Below are 24,204 nucleotides of genomic sequence, written 5' to 3'. Positions count from 1 at the left end.
CCACTACTGTCCTCCACGACACTCCCCACTACTGTCCTCCACGACAGGTACTCCATACACAGCCCCACTACTGTCCTCCACGACAGCCCCCGGTACTCCATACACAGCCCCACTACTGTCCTCCACGACAGCCCCCGGTACTCCATCTACAGCCCCACTACTGTCCTCCACGACAGCCCCCGGTACTCCATGCACAGCCCCACTACTGTCCTCCACGACAGCCCCCGGTACTCCATGCACAGCCCCACTACTGTCCTCCACGACAGCCCCCGGTACTCCACGCACAGCCCCACTACTGTCCTCCACGACAGCCCCCGGTACTCCATACACAGCCCGACTACTGTCCTCCACGACAGCCCCCGGTACTCCATGCACAGCCCCACTACTGTCCTCCACGACAGCCCCCGGTACTTCACGCACAGCCCCACTACTGTCCTCCACGACAGCCCCCGGTACTCCACGCACAGCCCCACTACTGTCGTCCCGCGCTGCTAATGCAGTTACAACAGTCTGAACAATATGAAGAAAGAAGTCAAGTTTATTCACCGTGTTAGGAGTGCGGTTAGTTGTGGGTGATTTGTGGCGAGGATTACCTCTATGGACAATCTTGAAGATAACATTACAAAACACGTACTTGAAAGGGGCCGTTTTCACAGCTTCGAGGTTGATTTGTCCCAGATAAGACCTATCTCCGCTTCCAGCCTTCAATGTTCAATATAGCGGGGTGCGCACGTAACCACTTCAGGGATATCGGGTGGAGGGAACGCGGCACCACCCGTAACTATAAATATTGCCCCAGTAACCACATTATTGTCATAGCAACAACAACTATCTAAGATGTAGGAAGAAGTACTGGATGTGTAACAGCAACCAGCAGGAAACACGACCAATGATGGCGCTACATGATTTATCAGGCCCAGCGTAAGGGAAGCTCGATTTGCAGATGAAAATGACAACATGGTTTGTAACTAAATGTGAACGTTTTAAAATCTGTACATGTGTGTGGAATTCAGCACCAGGGTACATTGACCCCAGTGCCGCCTGGGTGTAACCCCACACTACATCACGTCTAGTCCTGAGAACCTTCACACTACATCATGTCTAGTCCCCACACTACATCATGTCTAGTCCTGAGAACCTTCACACTACATCATGTCTAGTCCCCACACTACATCATGTCTAGTCCCCACACTACATCATGTCTAGTCCTGAGAACCCCCACACTACATCATGTCTAGCCCTGAGAACCTTCACACTACATCCTGAGAACCCCCACACTACATCATGTCTAGTCCTGAGAACCCCCACACTACATCATGTCTAGTCCTGAGAACCCCTACACTACACAATGTCTAGTCCTGAGAACCCCCACTACATCAATGTCTAGTCCTGAGAACCTCCACACTACACAATGTCTAGTCCTGAGAACCCCCACACTACACAATGTCTAGTCCTGAGAACCCCCACACTACATCATGTCTAGTCCTGAGAACCTCCACACTACATCATGTCTAGTCCTGAGAACCCCCACACTACACAATGTCTAGTCCTGAGAACCTCCACACTACATCATGTCTAGTCCTGAGAACCTCCACACTACATCATGTCTAGCCCTGAGAACCTCCACACGACATCATGTCTAGTCCTGAGAACCCCCACACTACACAATGTCTAGTCCTGAGAACCCCACACTACACCATGTCTAGTCCTGAGAACCCCCACACTACACAATGTCTAGTCCTGAGAACCTCCACACTACACAATGTCTAGTCCTGAGAACCTCCACACTACACAATGTCTAGTCCTGAGAACCCCCACACTACATCATGTCTAGTCCTGAGAACACCCACACTACACAATGTCTAGTCCTGAGAACCCCCACACTACACCATGTCTAGTCCTGAGAACCCCCACACTACACCATGTCTAGTCCTGAGAACCTCCACACTACACCATGTCTAGTCCTGAGAACACCCACACTACACAATGTCTAGTCCTGAGATGTCCTACACAACATAGCGTTACCCAGAATCTTCATACTATCCACACTAGGCCTGAGATCCCCTACACAACATAGCGTTACCCAGAATCTTCATAGTCTCCACACTAGGCCTGAGATCCCCTACACAACATAGCGTTACCCAGAATCTTCATAGTCTCCACACTAGGCCTGAGATCCCCTACACAACATAGTGTTACCCAGAATCTTCATACTCTCAACACTAGGCCTGAGATCCCCTACACAACATAGTGTTACCCAGAATCTTCATACTCTCAACACTAGGCCTGAGATCCCTACACAACATAGTGTTACCCAGAATCTTAATACTCTCCACACTAGGCCTGAGATCCCCTACACAACATAGCGTTACCCAGAATCTTAATACTCTCAACACTAGGCCTGAGAACCCCTACACAACATAGCGTTACCCAGAATCTTATACTCTCCACACTAGGCCCCGAGAACCCCTACACAACATAGCGTTACCCAGGAATCTTCATAGTCTCCACAATAGGGCCTGAGATCCCCTTCATACACAACATAGCGTTACCCAGAATCTTCATACTCTCAACACTAGGCCTGAGAACCCCCTACACAACATAGCGTTACCCAGAATCTTATACTCTCCACACTGAGGCCCCTGAGAACCCCTACACAACATAGGGCCTGCGTTACCCACCCAGAATCTTCATACTATATCTTCATAGTCCTCCACAATAGGCCTCTTCAGATCCCCTACACAACATAGCGTTACCTGTGAATCTTCATAAGAATCCCTACACAACATAGCGTTACCTAATACTCACTAGGAGATCAGCGGCCTACCCAGAATCTTCATACTCTCAACACTAGGCCTGAGAACCCCTACACAACATAGCGTTACCCAGAATCTTATACTCTCCACACTAGGCCTGAGAACCCTACCCAACATGAGATCCCCCTACACAACATAACATAGCGTTACCCAGAATCTTCATAGTCTCCACACTAGGCCTGAGATCCCTCTACACAACATAGTGTTACCCAGAAATCTTAATACTCTCAACACTAGGCCTGAGATCCCCTACACAACATAGTGTTACCCAGAATCTTAATACTCTCAACACTAGGCCTGAGATCCCCAACATACACAACATAGTGTTACCCAGAATCTTAATACTTCTCCACACTAGGCCTGAGATCCCCCACAACATAGCGTTACCCAGAATCTTAGCGTTACTCTCCACACTAGGCCTGAGATCCCCTACACAACATAGTGTTACCCAGAATCTTCATACTCTCAACACTAGGCCTGAGATCCCTACACAACATAGTGTTACCCCTGGAATCTTAATACTCTCAACACTAGGCCTGAGAACCCTACACAACATAGTGTTACCCAGAATCTTAATACTCTCAACACTAGGCCTGAGATCCCTACACAACATAGTGTTACCTCTTAAGAATCTTCATAGTCTCCACACTAGGCCTGAGATCCCCTACACAACATAGCGTTACCCAGAATCTTAATACTCTCCACACTAGGCCTGAGATCCCCTACACAACATAGCGTTACCCGGAATCTTAATACTCTCAACACTAGGCCTGAGAACCCCTACACAACATAGCGTTACCCAGAATCTTCATAGTCTCCACACTAGGCCTGAGATCCCCTACACAACATAGCGTTACCCAGAATCTTATACTCTCAACACTAGGCCTGAGAACTCCAAATCAATGACTATCAGTGGTCCATAACAAGGATGATGTGCGGACATTGAAGGAAGGGGGAGGGTGGCGGTGGGCTAGTTAGCACGATCTCTCAGCCGGGAAGGACCGTGTTCACCTTTATCGACTGCTGTTCTCTGCCCCGTAACAACCCAATGAAATGAGACGCAGATTGTGGCCGCGAGGCAGGATTAGCGAGAGTGTCAAGTAATTGCTCGGGCTAATGGTAACCTACGCCCGTTCTCTCACCAAACTAACGTTTTATCATGTCCTGCTGAGATAAAATATTTGCTTAATACATTTTACCACCTTCGATTGGCGCCCGAGGCTTTGTTAAGCACAAATGTTTGAAAGGACGATTAAGATAAGCAAATGGAATCAGTCACAAAGATGTATGGATTATCAGGTAATACTGAACAATTAACGCTAGTGACAAAAGCATGTTTGCCACACATTTGCTGTCTGATCGATGATGACTTATCTGATAAACCACAACTTTGTGGCTGCTGTTGGCGGTTTTATTCACCTTGAATGGTTGCAAAAAAAACCCTGATGAGGCGTTAATCAGTTCACTCGCTCGTGTTGTAGTGATGATCAAATATATGAGGTGTGTGTGTGTGTACAAATCATCTGTTCAACATTTAGTGTCTAATGCAAGGGTGCTCCATGACGGTTAGGATCAAGTTGTGTATGTACGTGATAACACGATGTGATACCAGGATACAGTATCTCTACCGTAATCTATCAGAGAAATAGAATGGTCTGAAGTAGCCATACTTCTTGCTTTATTAATGTCAGCTCCCAACACCTCAGGTTCCATATCAGCGATGTCTGATAAAGAAATCGTCGCCCGGAGTGTTAATTGAGAAACAGTAGCGTGCGACCCCCGGCTGTTCTGAGTGTAGTAATCACACGTTCCTTTGTGCCTTTGTCCCACCTGGACGATTGACGAGTTCTTCAGTGGTCAGTAAATGTTTACTCCCTATCAAAAACCTCTTCACGCGGGCTTACTTTCCCCTAAGTCGAACTACTCGACGAGGTTCGGGCAGAAAACTACACCAATTTATATTGAGGCAAATGAAGAAGTCTAACCCTACAAACGTGGAGATTAGAGCTGAACCCCCCCGAGAGGAGGAAGGGGCATTCAGCTGTGTTGTATACCCTCTGTCCGTGGTCAGTCAGGTCCAGCTTTTGTATTCACGCAGGTGCCCGTTGAGCCCTTCTTTATACCCGCTTTATGGCACCCGTAAATGACCCCCGTGTTGGGCAGCCTTTATCCAGCCCATCTGGTTCTAAGCTTTTACTCGCTTTTTTCATGGCAGGTCTTTTCATACAATTTGTATGAAATTCGACTCGTGCTAATTTTCTAGCTTTCAGTAGTCGTGGTAATTGGTGTTGCCCCAGGTTAAACAGCCCAGCCCAGCGGTCGACCCGTCCATCCGTCCTCCACACACTTTCACTGGAGTTTGAAGTGGAAACTCCAGCACCACACAACCGGTCATGATTTCTCCGTCCCTGAATGGTTGAAGCCGTAGTTATAACATAACACACGCTATTGACCTGAAAATTAGATTTCTCACAAAGTTTGAAAGTTACATACAACATAAACACTGCAGTGACTGACTCCACCCTCGGGTACCAGATGAAAGGGACCTATCTGGGAGCCGCGCCGTCCTGCACGGTCAACACGTTCCATTGTAACATTGTGTTGACCAGTCACACTCGGAATGTCAGTCCACTGCAACCAGGGGGAAACACAGATATTGCTTGTCATGTGTAACACGCTGGTGGATCACTCGGACCGTATACTACTCAACTCAAAGTAGGGAAACCTGCTACCTCTACCTAGGGACACTGTCACCATACCTAACAAGTAGGAAACCTGCTCTATACTACTCAACTCATACCTAACAATGTCACTCATACCTAGGGACACTGTCACCATAATACCTAACAAGGGAAACCTGCTCCTAAACCTGCTCCTATACTACTCAACTCTGTCACCATACCTAGGAACACCTGTCACCATACCTAACAAGTAGGAAACCTTATGAAGGTACTATATACTGCATAAACCCCACAAAGGTAATATATACTGTATACACCTCACAAAGGTTCACTGATGTTACACGCTTTTCAAACTTGAAACAAATATACCCTGATATAATACTGATCAGTATTAAGGGGTAGCTCTATTCGAACCCGACATTTACCAGGTGGCGGCATCCAGGGGCTCAAACTACAATTGCATCCAAATTGTTTGCTGAACCGAAACTAATATCAACTCATTAACATTAATCTGCCAATCAAAGTATATACCTTCGCTAGACAGTGAATACCTACTGCCTGTCCACACACTATCGCATGCTACTCCCTCATTCTGCCACGCACGCCAGAGTACAGGTAAGTGATTGTCTACCTGTACTGTAGTTTGGGATGTGTTCCACCTAGCGTCTCCATGCAGGTGGCCCTGTACCCCCCGGCTCTGGGGGACCAACACCATCATAATATACATAAGCAGATTACCACAACGACATTCTCCGCTAATCTCAGCCTTTCACGTTCTTGGTAATGCTATAGTCCGTTACTAGATACTTGTGGCGGCGGCAAGATCTGACAGTGCTGAGTCGCGTTACGTACCTGTGGCCAGCTCACCTACACGTGTTGTGTGTAAAGGTCGGACCCGCAGAACGATACAGGCAGAAAGTGGAGCTGCCCCCATGGCGGAGTGGTGGCAGTGACAGTACATGGGCGACACACCCGCATTAAGTCGTATCCTATATATTACAATAAGGATTCCTTGACAACTTCCACCAGTCACAATAACAGAAGCATATACTCGCAATGGAAGACGAGTATTGTAACGCCATGTGCAAAGGTGCGATCCTTAAGGGAATCAGGGAAACACTACTGTACTCTACACTGAAGTCGGGGAAACACTACTGTACTCTACACTGAAGTCGGGGAAACACTGCTGTACTCTACACTGAACTCGGGGAAACACTACTGTACTCTACACTGAACTCGGGGAAACACTACTGTACTCTTACACTGAACTCGGGGAAACACTACTGTACTCTACACTCACTGAAGTCTCGGGGAAACACTACTGTACTCTACACTGAACTCGGGGAAACACTACTGTACTCTACACTGAACTCGGGGAAACACTACTGTACTCTACACTGAACTCGGGGAAACACTACTGTACTCTACACTGAACTCGGGGAAACACTACTGTACTCTACACTGAAGTCGGGGAAACACTACTGTACTCTACACTGAACTCGGGGAAACACTACTGTACTCTACACTGAAGTCGGGGAAACACTACTGTACTCTACACTGAACTCGGGGAAACACTACTGTACTCTACACTGAACTCGGGGAAACACTGCTGTACTCTACACTGAACTCGGGGAAACACTACTGTACTCTACACTGAACTCGGGGAAACACTACTGTACTCTACACTGAAAACACTCTGTACTCTACACTGGGAAACACTACTGTACTCTACACTGAACTCGGGGAAACATTACTGTACTCTACACTGAAGTCTGAAGGGGAAACACTACTGCACTGTAACACTGAACTGTACTCTGCACTGAACTCGGGGAAACATTACTGTACTCTACACTGAACTGAACTCGGGGAAACATTACTGTACTCTACACTGAAGTCGGGGAAACACTACTGTACTCTACACTGAAGTCGGGGAAACACTACTGTACTCTACACTGAAGTCGGGGAAACATTACTGTACTCTGCACTGAACTCGGGGAAACACTACTGTACTTTACACTGAAGTCGGGGAAACACTACTGTACTGTACACTGAAGTCTGTATACCTCCCCGCCCAGCCAGTTCGTCACTACGACACTGGGTCGTTTACTCTCCACCAAAGTGACTGAAAGTTGCTGTGCACACATCCAGAGAGTCGTCACGGCTGTGTCTTTGTGTGAGGTTGACAATGGAATCTCTCTACTCAGCCATTCTGATCTGCCTTACGTCAGCTAATAGATAACACCCCCCCCTCCCCCCCTCCCCCCAATTGAATCAGGTGCGCGTGATTTTGACATGGGGAGTTGATTATAAAGTATGATCAAAGATATATCACAGTCCTCGCAACATGTGCTTCGTTGCTACCAAATGACATAAATACTGACCCGTAAGAAACACGCAGCCTTAAAACTCATAACGTGTTCGCACGTGAACAACTCACTTTTTTACGCAGAACCAAGAATGCAGTTGATCTAACGTGTTTGACAGATATGGTATGCTCATGTTGGTCTCGCTGGCACACCTGGCCGCTCCCCTGGGGATACAGCGGTAGCACCCCCCACGGGGCCGAGTATGCCAGCATTAACGGTCCGTGTTACAGGACCACGTTGAGGTAACGCTCACGATGTACACGTATCGGTTGCCCTGGATGGAATGGATGCCGTACACACAGCTCTGGAGGAAACCTTTGTTTTCCTTCCTTCAACGAAAATCGAGGAAATCTCAAAATTTCTTCAAGGTGTGAATCAGATGGTGTTACAATGTGTTTTGAATTTGCAGATTTACGTAAATTGTGAGTCGTGGCATGCCTGCGTGATGTAGTTACTTGGCGGTTCGAGAGGCCAAGTTTACCTACGTTTGATATTACAGTGAACGAGGCACAAGTCACGCCGTGTGCGAGAGCGGAATGTAATCAGCCACTTTTAAGTAACCCTATTAAATCTTGGTAAAGGAAATACTGTAATACAAACACAGTATCCAAGTAATAAGTAACAAATGTTACAATAATAGAGGCCACCGGCCACCGGGACCTCGTTAAACTGGCGAGCACCGTGCAGCTGGAGTACTGGCAGGAGATGTGTACAGAGGAACCTGGTTATGAAAACGTTGTAATAAAGCCGATGTCTAACAGGCATCACACACAACATGTATCAAACACAACAGGCACCACACACAATAGGCATCACAGACAACAGGCACCACACAGAACAGGCACCACACACAATATGTATCACACACAACAGGCACCACACACAATAGTAAATGGGAGGTCCAAAGTCGACAGACAGATGAACACAGGCACAAAGTGGTGGGACATACATTCTTTTCTCTTGCATCCTCTAAAGTTCAAATACGCATGCCGACAATAGACATAAATCTGTTTGTGCATTACATGACCGTTTTGTAAGAAACGGGTAGATCAAAGCTATGCACTCGCCCCACCCGCCCCTCCCCGTCCAGCCAGTCAGACCCTGTCGCCACGATACTGGGTGATTTATGTGTCGTCACTCTGGGGGTGGCGAACCTTCAGGGGACGGAACAACTCACATTCTGTCGTCATAAATCAGCGCACAGACCCTCCTTGGTGTGGCACAATAGGGATTGAAGGGGTTTCAGTGAGGGGTTTGGAGGGGTGGGGGATACGACACAGGACACGCAAGCATGATTTAGGGAGGAACTTTACCTCCAGTTTTACTGTGATAACACTGTGTTTCAGAAGGCTGGTAAAAGCCTGCACAGACACTTGGTCGCTGATATCGCTGAAAGGAATTTTTGGCCATATTTTGTTGCTTCTCTTTGAGTAAACATAGACCACATATATGAAAGCGTCCCATAAAAGCGAGTGAAACACTACTGTTGACGATGTAACCTTGTTGATGTCTGCTACTGTGTTAATCAAGTCGGCTCTGCGTTCACAGAAACATCTTAGAAAGAAGTGACATAGAAAACGGGTAACTGAAGCCTCGTTCTTATTAGATGGACAGGTACGTATGGGCGAGTATGTGAGGGACAGACATAGTGAAGGTATATACAGCGACAAAACACTTCCCAATTCCAAAAGATATCTCGGTAGAAACATGTGCTTGTTGGCTGTTTGTCTGTGTGTTTAGCGGCTCACTCAGCAAACAATCAAGTCTGAACTAGACAAGCCACTGATTCACATAATAAGATTCCACGACAGAGCATATGTTTATGAATCCTAGTCTCCATGTATTACAACAAAGAGGTGAGGGTGGAACCTGTCCTGGGATTCAAGGGTAACAGCTTATAGCCAGGTGAGGGTGGAACCTGTCCTGGGATTCAAGGGTAACAGCTTGTAGCCAGGTGAGGGTGGAACCTGTCCTGGGATTTAAGGGGAACAGCTTATAGCCAGGTGAGGGTGGAACCTGTCCTGGGATTCAAGGGGAACAGCTTATAGCCAGGTGAGGGTGGAACCTGTCCTGGGATTTAAGGGTAACAGCTTGTAGCCAGGTGAGGGTGGAACCTGTCCTGGGATTTAAGGGGAACAGCTTATAGCCAGGTGAGGGTGGTACCTGTCCTGGGATTCAAGGGGAACAGCTTGTAGCCAGGTGAGGGTGGAACCTGTCCTGGGATTCAAGGGGAACAGCTTGTAGCCAGGTGAGGGTGGAACCTGTCCTGGGATTCAAGGGGAACAGCTTGTAGCCAGGTGAGGGTGGAACCTGTCCTGGGATTCAAGGGGAACAGCTTGTAGCCAGGTGAGGGTGGAACCTGTCCTGGGATTTAAGGGGAACAGCTTGTAGCCAGGTGAGGGTGGAACCTGTCCTGGGATTTAAGGGGAACAGCTTGTAGCCAGGTGAGGTGGAACCTGTCCTGGGATTCAAGGGAACAGCTTGTAGCCAGGTGAGGGTGGAACCTGTCCTGGGATTTAAGGCTTGTAGCAGCTTGTAGCCAGGTGAGCTTGTAGCCAGGTGGTACCTGTCCTGGGATTCAAGGGGAACAGCTTGTAGCCAGGTGAGGTGGAACCTGTCCTGGGATTTAAGGGGAACAGCTTGTAGCCAGGTGAGGGTGGAACCTGTCCTGGGATTCAAGGGGAACAGCTTGTAGCCAGGTGAGGGTGGAACCTGTCCTGGGATTCAAGGGGAACAGCTTGTAGCCAGGTGAGGGTGGTACCTGTCCTGGGATTCAAGGTGAACAGCTTATAGCCAGGTGAGGGTGGAACCTGTCCTGGGATTTAAGGGTAACAGCTTATAGCCAGGTGAGGGTGGAACCTGTCCTGGGATCCAAGGGGAACAGCTTATAGCCAGGTGAGAGAATGACACTTCAGAGTTAGCAGGATTAATCACAAAATGCATTATAGAAAAAGGAGGAACAAAAAATGCGTTCAAAACAGAACCTCCTGTTCGAAATTGTTAGGAGAAAAGATAAACGATGGAAGATATATCCATGGCGCCCAGGGGACCGAGATAAATTAATGAACAAGGAAGGCCTTTAAAATAGACTTGGTAATTAAATGGCAAACACATGTCAGGTAAATTGACAGTTTGGTCGTCAGTGCCCAATATAAGAACACAGAACATGTGTCTTACTGGCTGAAGAATTCTGGAAGTTCTTTTTCACAGGCGCACCAAATGTGCATGAGGTGTTTAATTATTCAGAACCTCTCAATAGCGAAAACTAACCAGCACTGGGTTCTTTATTCAGTGTATGCCCATCAACTTTATCAAGTATAAGATAACTCATATATCATACCGTATTTCCAGAGGGTTCGTGTTTCGTTATTCGTTTTTCGAATAACGAATAACGTGCTAGCAGCACAGGGGCGGTGGGGTAGTCTAGCGGTTAAAGCGTTGGCTCGTCACGCCGAAGACCCGAGTTCGAATCCCCACATGGCTACAATGTGTGAAGCCCATTTCTGGTGTCCCCTGCCGTGATGTTGCTGAAATATTGCTAAAAGCGGCGTAAAACCAAACTCAGTCAGTCAGTGCTAGCAGCGGGTTCGTTATTCAGAAGTGCTGAATAATTATACACCCCATGCACATTTGGTACACCTGTGAATGGAACCCGCAATCTTTTATTACCTGGGTTTCAGGGTATATCACCACAGTACTATAGATATTCCATGTAGAGCGTTTGAATAACGAACCCGCTGCCAACACGTTATTCGTTATTCGAAAAACAAATAAGGAAACACGAACCCGCTGCTACCTTCCGGCTGCTGGGCTGTGGTCCCCATATATACAACAGGAATTGAGACTGCTTTTCTCAAACGCCTTACACTACTCAGTCACTTAGACAAGGTTCTCGAGAAGACGGAAGAACTGGCGGTTCGTTTTGCATATAGATAAATGTTTTACGTAACCAAGTTGCAAACCCTCCAGATGAACGTATAGCAGTGCTAGTGTTTTCCTAACACTTATTATTTCAAGCTCACTCAATTCAAGGTGCACTTGCACAAACTGAGTTGTCTGTACGTAATTAATATTTCACTGAAAACATCTGCAAAACTCAAATATCGTTCACCTGGGCCTTTTTTCAATAATATTGCTAATGTTAGGATCTGTTGGATCATACCCATCGTTCTCCGCTACATTATATCTCGATTGCTCACTGTAATGATGAACAGAGTCAACTTCAGTGTATGCGCTTATATGTATGCGCTTATATACATCGTGAAAACGTCAGTCTACAAACAGCGACGTCCCGTGACGCCATCCTGACTGTGCCAGCACTTCCCCCCACCCCATTCCAACAATCTGCTGTTGGCGGCTGTTTTCTCCTGATTGTGTAGGACGAAAGGTCGTGTTTACTGTTACAACTGTCTGGTATAACAATAACATACTGATGTCTAAAGTTAATTAATGAGTGTATGACCTCCAGTTGGTCAACTGAGGAATGGAACAAGGAACTAAGTGGTACCTGCTGTCTGATTAAGGGAGCCTGTTATTGGCACACTAATCTGTCTCAAAGTCCCTGAACCATATTATTTCCCCTACAGCCTAGCCCTCCCTTCAGTGCTAAAGCCCTAAAAGAAGCAAATCTAGATTGTATCCCTGGGGCTCCTTTTCAATTTACATGGATTTATTTGTTACAATCAAAATAATATGTATTCAGAGACTAAGCGTTAGTCTATTGGCACACTTTCACCTTGCTGTGAGCACGCGGGATGGTACTTCGTTACGATACAAGCCTTGAAGACAGGTATACTTTAATCTTAGCTGTGAGATAAGTCCTTTGATACACGAGACTTATTGCACCATTTCAAAGTTAATTCAATTGACAAAAAAGTATCCCAAGCTTTTCAGCTTCCTTAATCTAACTGAATATGTTTGTAAAGTCCTGCCGTTTCTTCATTATATTCTCTCGTTGCAGGAATGTGGACGATATTTTCAATGAAAACATTACTTAACAAACTCGAAGATGTCTTTTAAACGAACAGCGTCTACAGAATTATTTGTACGGTGTATTTTGCCAGCGCTTCACTCTTAATGGTAAACACGCTTATTTGTTGCACGTCTCACGCACGGCCAGAAATGAGCAGTTAAAACGCGACAGTGGCTGTTGAAAGGACGCGACCAGACTGTAAGGGTATAGTCAACAGGCGAATGCTGCGGGAAAAAATACCTTCTTGAAAAGGGGTATCCGGGTAAAGTTGAGAAATTAATGGCGGGTGGATAGGCAAGTGAGCTGACTGAGGAGAAAGGGGAGGAATTTATCACTAAAATGATGACAGGAGGAATCAGCCCATGTGAATGATGACATATTTACCCCGGCAGTCGGGACACTCGGTGAACTAAATATTGCCAATCTCTTGTACATTGCCAAATATCTAACATTAACAATGTCTACATTCAACCCACTGCTCCGTGTGTCACGATCATGAATTTCAGTGTCATTTTCCTCTCTCTTCTCAGTTCTATGGAATATTTTGGAGAAAGGTGAAAGGTCAATGGTATATCTACCTAAACATTATTTTATGCTCTAATAGGGAATATGTTCGGCTCAGTTTAGCTTATATCGTTTATGATAGTGATCTCGTGTAGAGCTACACGGGGCTGTCTATTGTGTGTTGAAGTCTGCACCTATTGCAGAGACCAATATTGACATATACGTATGGTCCAATATTGAATTACTGGCATGGTATAAAACCAACATTCATTCCCTAATCTCGATATGGCTGGCGTTGTTGGCAATATCATCGCGACAACTGTAATATACATGTATCTGAAGCATGTGACTGCAACAACGTCAGGAACGGCCGAGTTCAGGCAACGTTTTACAAGACAAATAAGGTAAAGAGGCTTTCAAAGGCAGAAGACAGGGAGTCGAGTAATCCCCTGCAGTGATAAGGCAAAATCTGGATGTCTTCTTGGTTACCACAGTAGTTCGCTCAAGGTTACAAAATGAATGTCAAAATTGTTCCTATGCCAGTTTATGAAAGCAGACTCCGTGAATCCGACAACCCGACACCATAAACGTATCACTGTAACATGGTAAATCACAGATCTTGCTTGTATAATGATATTCGAGAATATTCATAAAAGATAATAATGTTATTCCATCTTTTAGATTTGATACAATAGTATCAGAATTTATCGTGATAGTTTCCACCTCAATACAGGAGCTATTGGTCCATATAATTCTACTGCTGATCTAAGCTTAATATCAGAGTTGTGTAGGACTGTATATTAACTATATGTCTGTAAGGGCGAGGGATCCAGCCAGAGTGGTGCTCGTCCCCTTGTTGAGTTTGTATGCATGTCGCGGTGCCCGTTATCACCCCTTATATGATATTGGCGCTGGCGTGGAGTTGAAGCGTTCGGAGAGGAGTCTGGAGATAACTGTAAACAGGGTATATATGGGTGTAAACAGTCCGTTCTCAGCGACCCCTTGCGGTACATGGCAGATGATCCACACCTCCTGACAGAGAGGTCGCGCAACATATGTAACCCACTTCGCGCAATAGATACAGCTCATGTCAACATGTCATTCAGAAGTACAACCATGCTTGAAGAAACACATTTTATTCAAGCACGCTTGCGTGTGCGTACGTATGTGCGTGAGTATATGTGTGTGCGTGTGCTTGTGCTTGTGCTTGTGTGTGATTTCAGATACGTAGCTCTCGTGCTGCGTACGCCCATCTTTAACTTTAGACACGTAACCCTCGTAAATACGCCCACCTTTAACCTCAGACATGTATGGAAAGACAGTGTGTGACTTCAGGTACGTAGTGAATTATTTTCACGTCATCAGCAAGGATACTACGGCAGCTGATTTCAGTAGCGAATATCCTCTACTGGAGTGTAGCCACTTCTTCTCCACCCCCACCCTCCGCCACAGCTGCGACTCAATACCCCTCGCTAAGAATATCTTCTACTGGAGGGTAGCCACTCTTCTCCACCCCCACCCTCCGCCACAGCTGCGACTCAATACCCCTCGCTAAGAATATCTTCTACTGGAGTGTAGCCACTCCTTCTCCACCCCCACCCTCCGCCACAGCTGCGACCCCCCGCTAAGCCACAGCTGCGACTCAATACCCCTCAATACCCTCTAAGAATATCTTCTACTGCCACAGTGTAGCCACTCCTTCTCTCCACCCCACCCTCCGCCACAGCTGCGACTCAATACCCCTCGCTAAGAATATCTTCCTGGAGTGTAGCCACTCCTTCTCCACCCCACCCTCCGCCACAGATGCGACTCAATACCCCCTCTAAGAATATCTTCTACTGGAGTGTAGCCACTTCTTCTCCACCCCCACCCTCCGCCACAGCTGCGACTCAATACCCCTCGCTAAGAATATCTTCTACTGGAGTGTAGCCACTTCTTCTCCACCCCCACCCTCCGCCACAGCTGCGACTCAATACCCCTCGCTAAGAATATCTTCTACTGGAGGGTAGCCACTCCTTCTCCACCCCCACCCTCCGCCACAGCTGCGACTCAATACCCCTCGCTAAGAATATCTTCTACTGGAGTGTAGCCACTTCTTCTCCACCCCCACCCTCCGCCACAGCTGCGACTCAATACCCCTCGCTAAGAATATCTTCTACTGGAGGGTAGCCACTTCTTCTCCACCCCACCCTCCGCCACAGCTGCGACTCAATACCCCTCGCTAAGAATATCTTCTACTGGAGTGTAGCCACTTCTTCTCCATCCCCACCCTCCGCCACAGCTGCGACTCAATACCCCTCGCTAAGAATATCCTCTGAAGCTGCTCAGTCAACCTACTCAGCAGCAGCTCAACTCACATAGATACTTGAGACAGATCCCCCAATCCTCTAATTGTGATGTCACAGCCGTGTTTTGTCACCTGTTAAGAAGGTGTGTTACTTGGGATACAAGCAAACGCCATATGATTTACCTGCCCGGCCAAAGATGCTGTTTGTTATGGTGTACAGAAAGTAGTTTTCTCCAACCCATTTGTTTCAGTTTGAAGACACGGCGCTGTGTATCCGCATCGACCCACGGCGTAATGCAATCGAACAGTGTTAAGTCAAGTTTAAACTGAACACTAAATGTAAGAAACGGTTTTACGTCGCAGCAACCTGAAATATAATTGCTCCTCTGCTACATTGAAATATGACGTGTATTGCGTTGTGTCCACACACAGCTGAAGGTTAGGGTCGGCGGGACACCAGACCGGTACGTTATTGCAGGAGTCCACAGTAACGGCTGCCGGGCGATACACGAAATAGTCACACCTCTACATCCTTCATCTCCTGATGGTGTAACATTTAAGCACTTAAGAGGATATTTCTATTCATCGAAACATAGGCACAAGATAAATTTGGGCTGTACATATCCTCAGTGTGTGGGTAACTAGTAGTCTCACCCCGATTCCCCCAACCCCCACCCCGACACCCTCATTGTACTCACCGGGGGCTCGATCGTGCCGACTCTCTGTGTGATAGGGTCTGTATCCACCACCTCTACACGGCAGTCCACTCCGCGTCTTGCCCTCACGAACACCAGATCCTCTCGCTCAAGGAACACCGACCGCCCCACGTTGACGGTCAAATCTCGCTTTCTCACGAGAATCTGGCCCTGCACCACCCAAGACAAGGCTAGTGTCATCATTATGCGTAGAGTATCCATTGTCATTGTATAATCCTGGCTACGACACGTCCTGGGGGCTACTTGTATCCAAGAACATTGTATCGTGTGTCTGAAACAATAGGAATGTCATGTTAGCATCTCGTCCAAGGTGTGTATATACAGGGACACATCGAAACCAAGAAACCCTTCACCAGAGGAACCTCACACTAAGACCTCACACTGGAACATCACAATGGGACCTCACACTGGATCCTCACACTGGGACCTCACGCTGAAACCACACACTGGTACCTCACACTGAGACCTCACGCTGAAACCTCACACTGGGACCTTCCACTAAAACCCCACAATGGAACCTCACACTGAGACCTCACAGTGGAACCTCACACTGAGACCTCACAATGGAACCTCACACTGCGACCTTACACTGAACCCACACACTGGAACCTCACACTGGGACCTCACGCTGAAACCCCACACAGGAACCTCACACTGGGACCTTACACTGAAACCACAAACAGGAACCTCACACTGAAACCTCACACTGGGACCTCACGCTGAAACCACACACAGGAACCTCACACTGTAGCCCCACAACGGAACCTCACACTGAGACCTCACACTGGGACCTCACGCTGAAACCACACGCTGGAACCTCACACTGGGACCTTACACTGAAACCCCAAAATGGAACCTCACACTGAGACCTCACAATGGAAACCCACAATGGAACCTCACACTGAGACCTCACAATGGGACTTCACACTGAGACCTCACAATGGAATCTCACACTGGGACCTAACGCTTAAACCCCACACAGGAACCTCACACTGGAACCTCACACTGGGACCTCACACTGAAACCTCACAACGGAACCTCACACTGGGACCTCACACTGAAATCTCACACTGAAACCTCACGCTGGAATCTCACACTGGGACCTCACACTGGAACCTCACGCTGAAACCTCACACTGGAACCTCACACTGGAATCTCACACTGGAATCTCACGCTGAAACCTCACACTGAAACTTCACACTGGAATCTCACACTGGGACCTCACACTGGAACCTCACACTGAAACCTCACACTGGAACCTCACACTGGGACCTTAGACTGGAATCTCACACTGGAACCTCACACTGGAACCACCTCACACTGAAACTTCACGCTGGAATCTCACACTGGAACCTCACACTGAAACCTCACGCTGGAATCTCACACTGGGACCTCACACTGAAACCTCACACTGGAACCTCACACTGGGACCTTAGACTGGGACCTCACGCTGAAACCTCACACTGGGACCTCACGCTTAAACCCCACACAGGAACCTCACACTGAGACGTTACACTGGGACCTCACGCTTAAACCTCACACTGGAACCTCACACTGGGACCTCCCGCTGAAACCCCACACTGGAACCTTAGTGTCCGAAACTAATTCATGTGGCTGTGAATTAATGATGTATGGCTATGGTGAGACTTGCTGTTGATTAATGATGTATAGCAATGGTGAAACTTACTGTGTATTAATAATGTATAGCAATGGTGAGACTTGTAGTGGATTAATGATGTATAGCAATGTAAAGCAATGGTGAGACTTGCTGTAGATTAATGATGCATTGCAATGTATAGCAATGGTGAGACTTGCTGTGGATTAATGATGTATAGCAATGGTGAGACTTGCTGTGGATTAATGATGTATAACAATGTATAGCAATGGTGAGACTTGCTGTGGATTAATGATGTATAGCAATGGTGAGATTTGCTGTGTATTAATGATGTATAGCAATGGTGAGACTTGCTGTGGATTAATGATGCATAGCAATGGTGAGACTTGCTGTGGATTAATGATGTATAGCAATGTATAGCAATGGTGAGACTTGCTGTGGATTAATGATGTATAGCAATGGTGAGACTTGCTGTGGACTAATGATGTGTGGCAATGGTGATATTTGCTGTGGATTAATGATGTATAGCAATGGTGAGACTTGCTGTGGATTAATGATGTGTGGCAATGGTGAGACTTGCTGTGGATTAATGATGTATGGCAATGGTGAGACTTGCTGTGGATTAATGATGTGTGGCAATGGTGAGATTTGCCGTGGATTAATGATGTATAGCAATGGTGAGACTTGCATCCACATCACAAGGACATAGATAGTTTAATTAAGTAGCTAGTTACAGGCATCCAGATCAAAAGGACATAGAAAGTTTAATTAAGTGGCTAGTTACAGGCATCCACATCACAAGGACATAGGAATTAAGTAGCAGTTACAGATCCACATCACAAGATAGTTTAATTAAGTAGCTAGTTACAGGCATCCACATCACAAGGACATATACAGTTTAATTAAGTAGGTAGTTACAGGCATCCACATCACAAGGACATATGTAGCTAAATTAAGTAGCTAGTTACAGGCATCCACATCACAAGGACATAGATAGTTTAATTAAGTAGCTAGTTACAGGCATCCACATCACAAGGACATAGATAGTTTAATTAAGTAGCTAGTTACAGGCATCCACATCACACAAGGACATAGATAGTTTAATTAAGTAGCTAGTTACAGGCATCCACATCACAAGGACATAGATAGATAGTTTAATTAAGTAGCTAGTTACAGGCATCCACATCACAAGGACATAGATAGTTTAATTAAGTAGCTAGTTACAGGCATCCACATCACAAGGACATAGATAGTTTAATTAAGTAGCTAGTTACAGGCATCCACATCACAAGGACATAGATAGTTTAATTAACAGGCATAGGTAGTTACAGGCATCCACATCACAAGGACATAGATAGTTTAATTAAGTAGCTAGTTACAGGCATCCACATCACAAGGACATAGATAGTTTAATTAAGTAGCTAGTTACAGGCATCCATCACAAGGACATAGATAGTTTAATTAAGCAGCTAGTTACAGGCATCCACATCACAAGGACATAGATAGTTTAATTAAGTAGCTAGTTACAGGCATCCACATCACAAGGACATAGATAGTTTAATTAAGTAGCTAGTTACAGGCATCCACATCACAAGGACATAGATAGTTTAATTAAGTAGCTAGTTACAGGCATCCACATCACAAGGACATAGATAGTTTAATTAAGTAGCTAGTTACAGGCATCCACATCACAAGGACATAGATAGTTTAAATAAGTAGCTAGTTACAGGCATCCACATCACAAGGACATAGATAGTTTAAATAAGTGGCTAGTTACAGGCATCCACACCACAAGGACATAGACAGTTTAAGTATATACAGGCATATCTCGTATACATATCCCTATTTCTTTCAGTAGGGTCTACGGTATTTATACAGTATTGGTAAGTACCTGTTTCAGTAGGGTCTACGGTATTTATACAGTATTGGTAAGTACCCGTTTCAGTAGGGTATACGGTATTTATACAGTATTGGTAAGTACCTGTCTCAGTAGGGTATACGGTATTTACACAGTATTGGTAAGTACATGCTTCAGTAGGGTATACAGTATTTATACAGTATTGGTAAGTACCTGTTTCAGTAGGGTATACAGTGTTTATACAGTATTGGTAAGTACCTGTTTCAGTAGGGTATACAGTGTTTATACAGCATTGGTAAGTATCTGTTTCAGTAGGGTATACAGTATTTATACAGTATTGGTAAGTACCTGTTTCAGTAGGGTATACAGTATTTATACAGTATTGGTAAGTACCTGTTTCCAGTATTTATACAGTATTGATAAGTACCTGTTTCAGCAGGGTATGCAGTATTGATTGGTGGTATTACCTGTTTCAGTAGGGTATACAGTGTTTATACAGTATTGGTAAGTACCTGTTTCAGCAGGGTATACAGTGTTTATACAGTGTTGGTAAGCACCTGTTCCAGTAGGGTATACAGTGTTTTATACAGTATTGGTAAGTACCTGTTTCAGTAGGGTATACAGTATTTATACAGTATTGGTAAGTACCTGTTTCAGTGGGGTATACAGTGTTTATACAGTATTGGTAAGCATACCTGTTTCAGTAGGGTATACAGTGTTTATACAGTATTGGTAAGTACCTGCTTCAGTAGGGTATACAGTGTTTATACAGTATTGGTAAGTACCTGTTTCAGTAGGGTATACAGTGTTTATACAGTATTGGTAAGTACCTGTTTCAGTAGGGTATACAGTATTTATACAGTATTGGTAAGTACCTGCTTCAGTAGGGTATACAGTGTTTATACAGTATTGGTAAGTACCTGTTTCAGCAGGGTATACAGTGTTTATTCAGTATTGGTAAGTACCTGTTTCAGTAGGGTATGCAGTGTTTATACAGTATTGGTAAGTACCTGTTTCAGCAGGGTATACAGTGTTTATACAGTATTGGTAAGTACCTGCTTCAGTGGGGTATACAGTATTTATACAGTGGTAAGTACCTGTTTCAGTAGGGTATACAGTGTTTATACAGTATTGGTAAGTACCTGTTTCAGTGGGGTATACAGTGTTTATACAGCATTGGTAAGTACCTGTTTCAGTAGGGTATACAGTGTTTATACAGTATTGGTAAGTACCTGTTTCCAGTAGGGTATGTGTTTATACAGTATTGGTAAGTACCTGTTTCAGTAGGGTATACAGTGTTTATTCAGTATTGGTAAGTACCTGTTTCAGTAGGGTATGCAGTGTTTCTACAGTATTGGTAAGTACCTGTTTCAGTAGGGTATACAGTGTTTATTCAGTATTGGTAAGTACCTGTTTCAGCAGGGTATACAGTGTTTCTACAGTATTGGTAAGTACCTGTTTCAGTAGGGTATACAGTATTTATACAGTATTGGTAAGTACCTGTTTCAGTAGGGTATTCAGTGTTTATGCAGTATTGGTAAGACGGATGTCAGTGCATTGTCAGTAACTTCACTGTCAGTAACTACACTGTCAGTAACTACACTGTCAGTAACTACACTGTCAGTAACTACACAGTCAGTAACTACACTGCCAGTAACTACAGTGTCAGTAACTACACTGTCAGTAACTACACTGTCAGTAACTACACTGCCAGTAACTACAGTGTCAGTAACTACACTGTCAGTAACTACAGTGTCAGTAACTACACTGTCAGTAACTACACTGTCAGTAACTACAGTGTCAATAACTACACTGTCAGTAACTACACACTACAGTGTCAGTAACTACACTGTCGGTACCTACACTGCCAGTAACTACAGTGTCAGTAACTACACTGTCAGTAACTACAGTGTCAGTAACTACAGTGTCAGTAACTACACTGTCAGTAACTACACTGTCAGTAACTACACAGTCAGTAACTACACTGTCAGTAACTACACTGTCAGTAACTACACTGCCAGTAACTACAGTGTCAGTAACTACACTGTCAGTAACTAGACTGTCAGTAACTACACAGTCAGTTACTACACTGCCAGTAACTACACTGTCAGTAACTACACTGTGAGTAACTACACAGTCAGTAACTACACAGTCAGTAACTACACTGTCAGTAACTACAATGTCAGTAACTACACTGTCAGTAACTACACTGTCAGTAACTACACTGCCAGTAACTACACTGCCAGTAACTACACTGTCAGTAACTACACTGTCAGTAACTACACAGTCAGTAACTACACTGCCAGTAACTACACTGTCAGTAACTACACAGTCAGTAACTACACTGCCAGTAACTACACTGTCAGTAACTACACAGTCAGTAACTACACTGTCAGTAACTACACTGTCAGTAACTACACTGTCAGTAACTACACTGTCAGTAACTACACAGTCAGTAACTACACTGCAAGTAACTTCGCACTGTCAGTAACTACACTGTCAGTAACTACACTGTCAGTAACTACACTGTCAGTAACTACACTGTCAGTAACTACACAGTCAGTAACTACACTGTCAGTAACTACACAGTCAGTAACTACACTGTCAGTAACTACACTGTCAGTAACTACACTGTCAGTAACTACACTGTCAGTAACTACAGTCAGTAACTACACTGTCAGTAACTACAGTGTCAGTAACTACACCGTCAGTAACTACACTGTCAGTAACACTGTCAGTAACTACACTGTCAGTAACTACACTGTCAGTAACTACACTGTCAGTAACTACACTGTCAGTAACTACACTGTCAGTAACTACAGTGTCAGTAACTACAGTGTCAGTAACTACACTGTCAGTAACTACACTGTCAGTAACTACACTGTCAGTAACTACACTGTCAGTAACTACACTGTCAGTAACTACACTGTCAGTAACTACACTGTCAGTAACTACACTGTCAGTAACTACACTGTCAGTAACTACAGTGTCAGTAACTACAGTGTCAGTAACTACACTGCCAGTAACTACACTGTCAGTAACTACACTGTCAGTAACTACACTGGTCAGTCTAGTCAGTAACTACACTGTCCAGTAACTACACTGTCAGTAACTACACTGTCAGTAACTACACCGTCAGTAACTACACTGTGTACAGTGTCAGTAACTACACTGTCAGTAACTACACTGTCAGTAACTACACTGTCAGTAACTACACTGTCAGTAACTACACAGTCAGTAACTACACTGTCAGTAACTACACTGTCAGTAACTACACTGTCAGTAACTACACTGTCAGTAACTACACAGTCAGTAACTACACTGTCAGTAACTACACTGTCAGTAACTACACTGTCAGTAACTACACTGTCAGTAACTACACTGTCAGTAACTACAGTGTCAGTAACTACACTGCCAGTAACTACACTGTCAGTAACTACACTGTCAGTAACTACACTGTCAGTAACTACACCGTCAGTAACTACAGTGCCAGTAACTACACCGTCAGTAACTACACTGTCAGTAACTACACCGTCAGTAACTACACTGTCAGTAACTACACTGTCAGTAACTACAGTGACAACGACTGCAGTAGGGCGACACACATGTACATGACACGGGTAGCACGATAACACCCCACGTCTGCGAGGTGTGAAGACATGTCCTGCACACTTCATACTATGTCGAGGTACACAACCAGCAGCATATATTACCTAATGAGTAGCAAACAAGACTTGTGTACGTGCAGACAATAACCTACACCGTGCCTGACGACTGACTGGGTGAAAACGTCCCCTTCAGGGTAAACAACACACACACACACACACACACACACACACACACACACACACACACACACACACACACACACACACACACACACACAAAACACACACACACACACACACACACACACACACACACACACACACACACACACACACACACACACACACACACACTCACACACACAAACATGGACTATTTCTTTTTTTCTTTCCCCCTTTGCCACACTGGCACCGACTGGGGACAGTCAGTTTGATGAGCAGTAATGCCAGGCAGCGTGTCCGGCAGGAAACAATCTCTGCGAATAGAACAAACTACAGACCTGGAATATTAGTTGGCCCGTTTACTTTACCAGCTTTTTACTTTACAAGTCACTGCGCATTCCGCAGTATCTACACAAATAATTAAGAAAACTATTTTCGTATAAAAATGTAGATGCTCGAAATATTCTTTGGCAATATCTCATGTGATTTTTTTAAAGATTGTATTCAGTTAGAGTCAGAGCACATAGACAGAATCCTCACTACACTGGTGGCTGCATACTGTCGTATATAACTGTACATCACTGTACATCACTGTATATAACTGTACAGCACAAAAACA

At 45.2% G+C, this 24,204-nt stretch overlaps 1 protein-coding gene across 1 annotated transcript in view; it reads right to left on the bottom strand.

Moving 5' to 3' along the window:
* LOC124263912 (FRAS1-related extracellular matrix protein 1-like) overlaps window positions 1-24,204 on the bottom strand; it is a 102,039-nt gene that overhangs the window by 75,075 nt on the left and 2,760 nt on the right. The window contains 1 exon segment of the mRNA XM_046698640.1: window positions 16,325-16,613. Coding sequence (XP_046554596.1) covers window positions 16,325-16,549 — 225 coding nt within the window. The 5' untranslated portion in view covers window positions 16,550-16,613.

This window comes from Haliotis rubra, unplaced genomic scaffold, assembly GCF_003918875.1.
Source record: "Haliotis rubra isolate DU_JTF1 unplaced genomic scaffold, ASM391887v1 Scf90, whole genome shotgun sequence".
Classification (NCBI taxonomy): Eukaryota; Metazoa; Mollusca; class Gastropoda; order Lepetellida; family Haliotidae; genus Haliotis; species Haliotis rubra.
The sequence above is the reverse complement of the archived record's forward strand: the minus strand, read 5'-3'. Positions and strand labels throughout refer to the sequence as shown.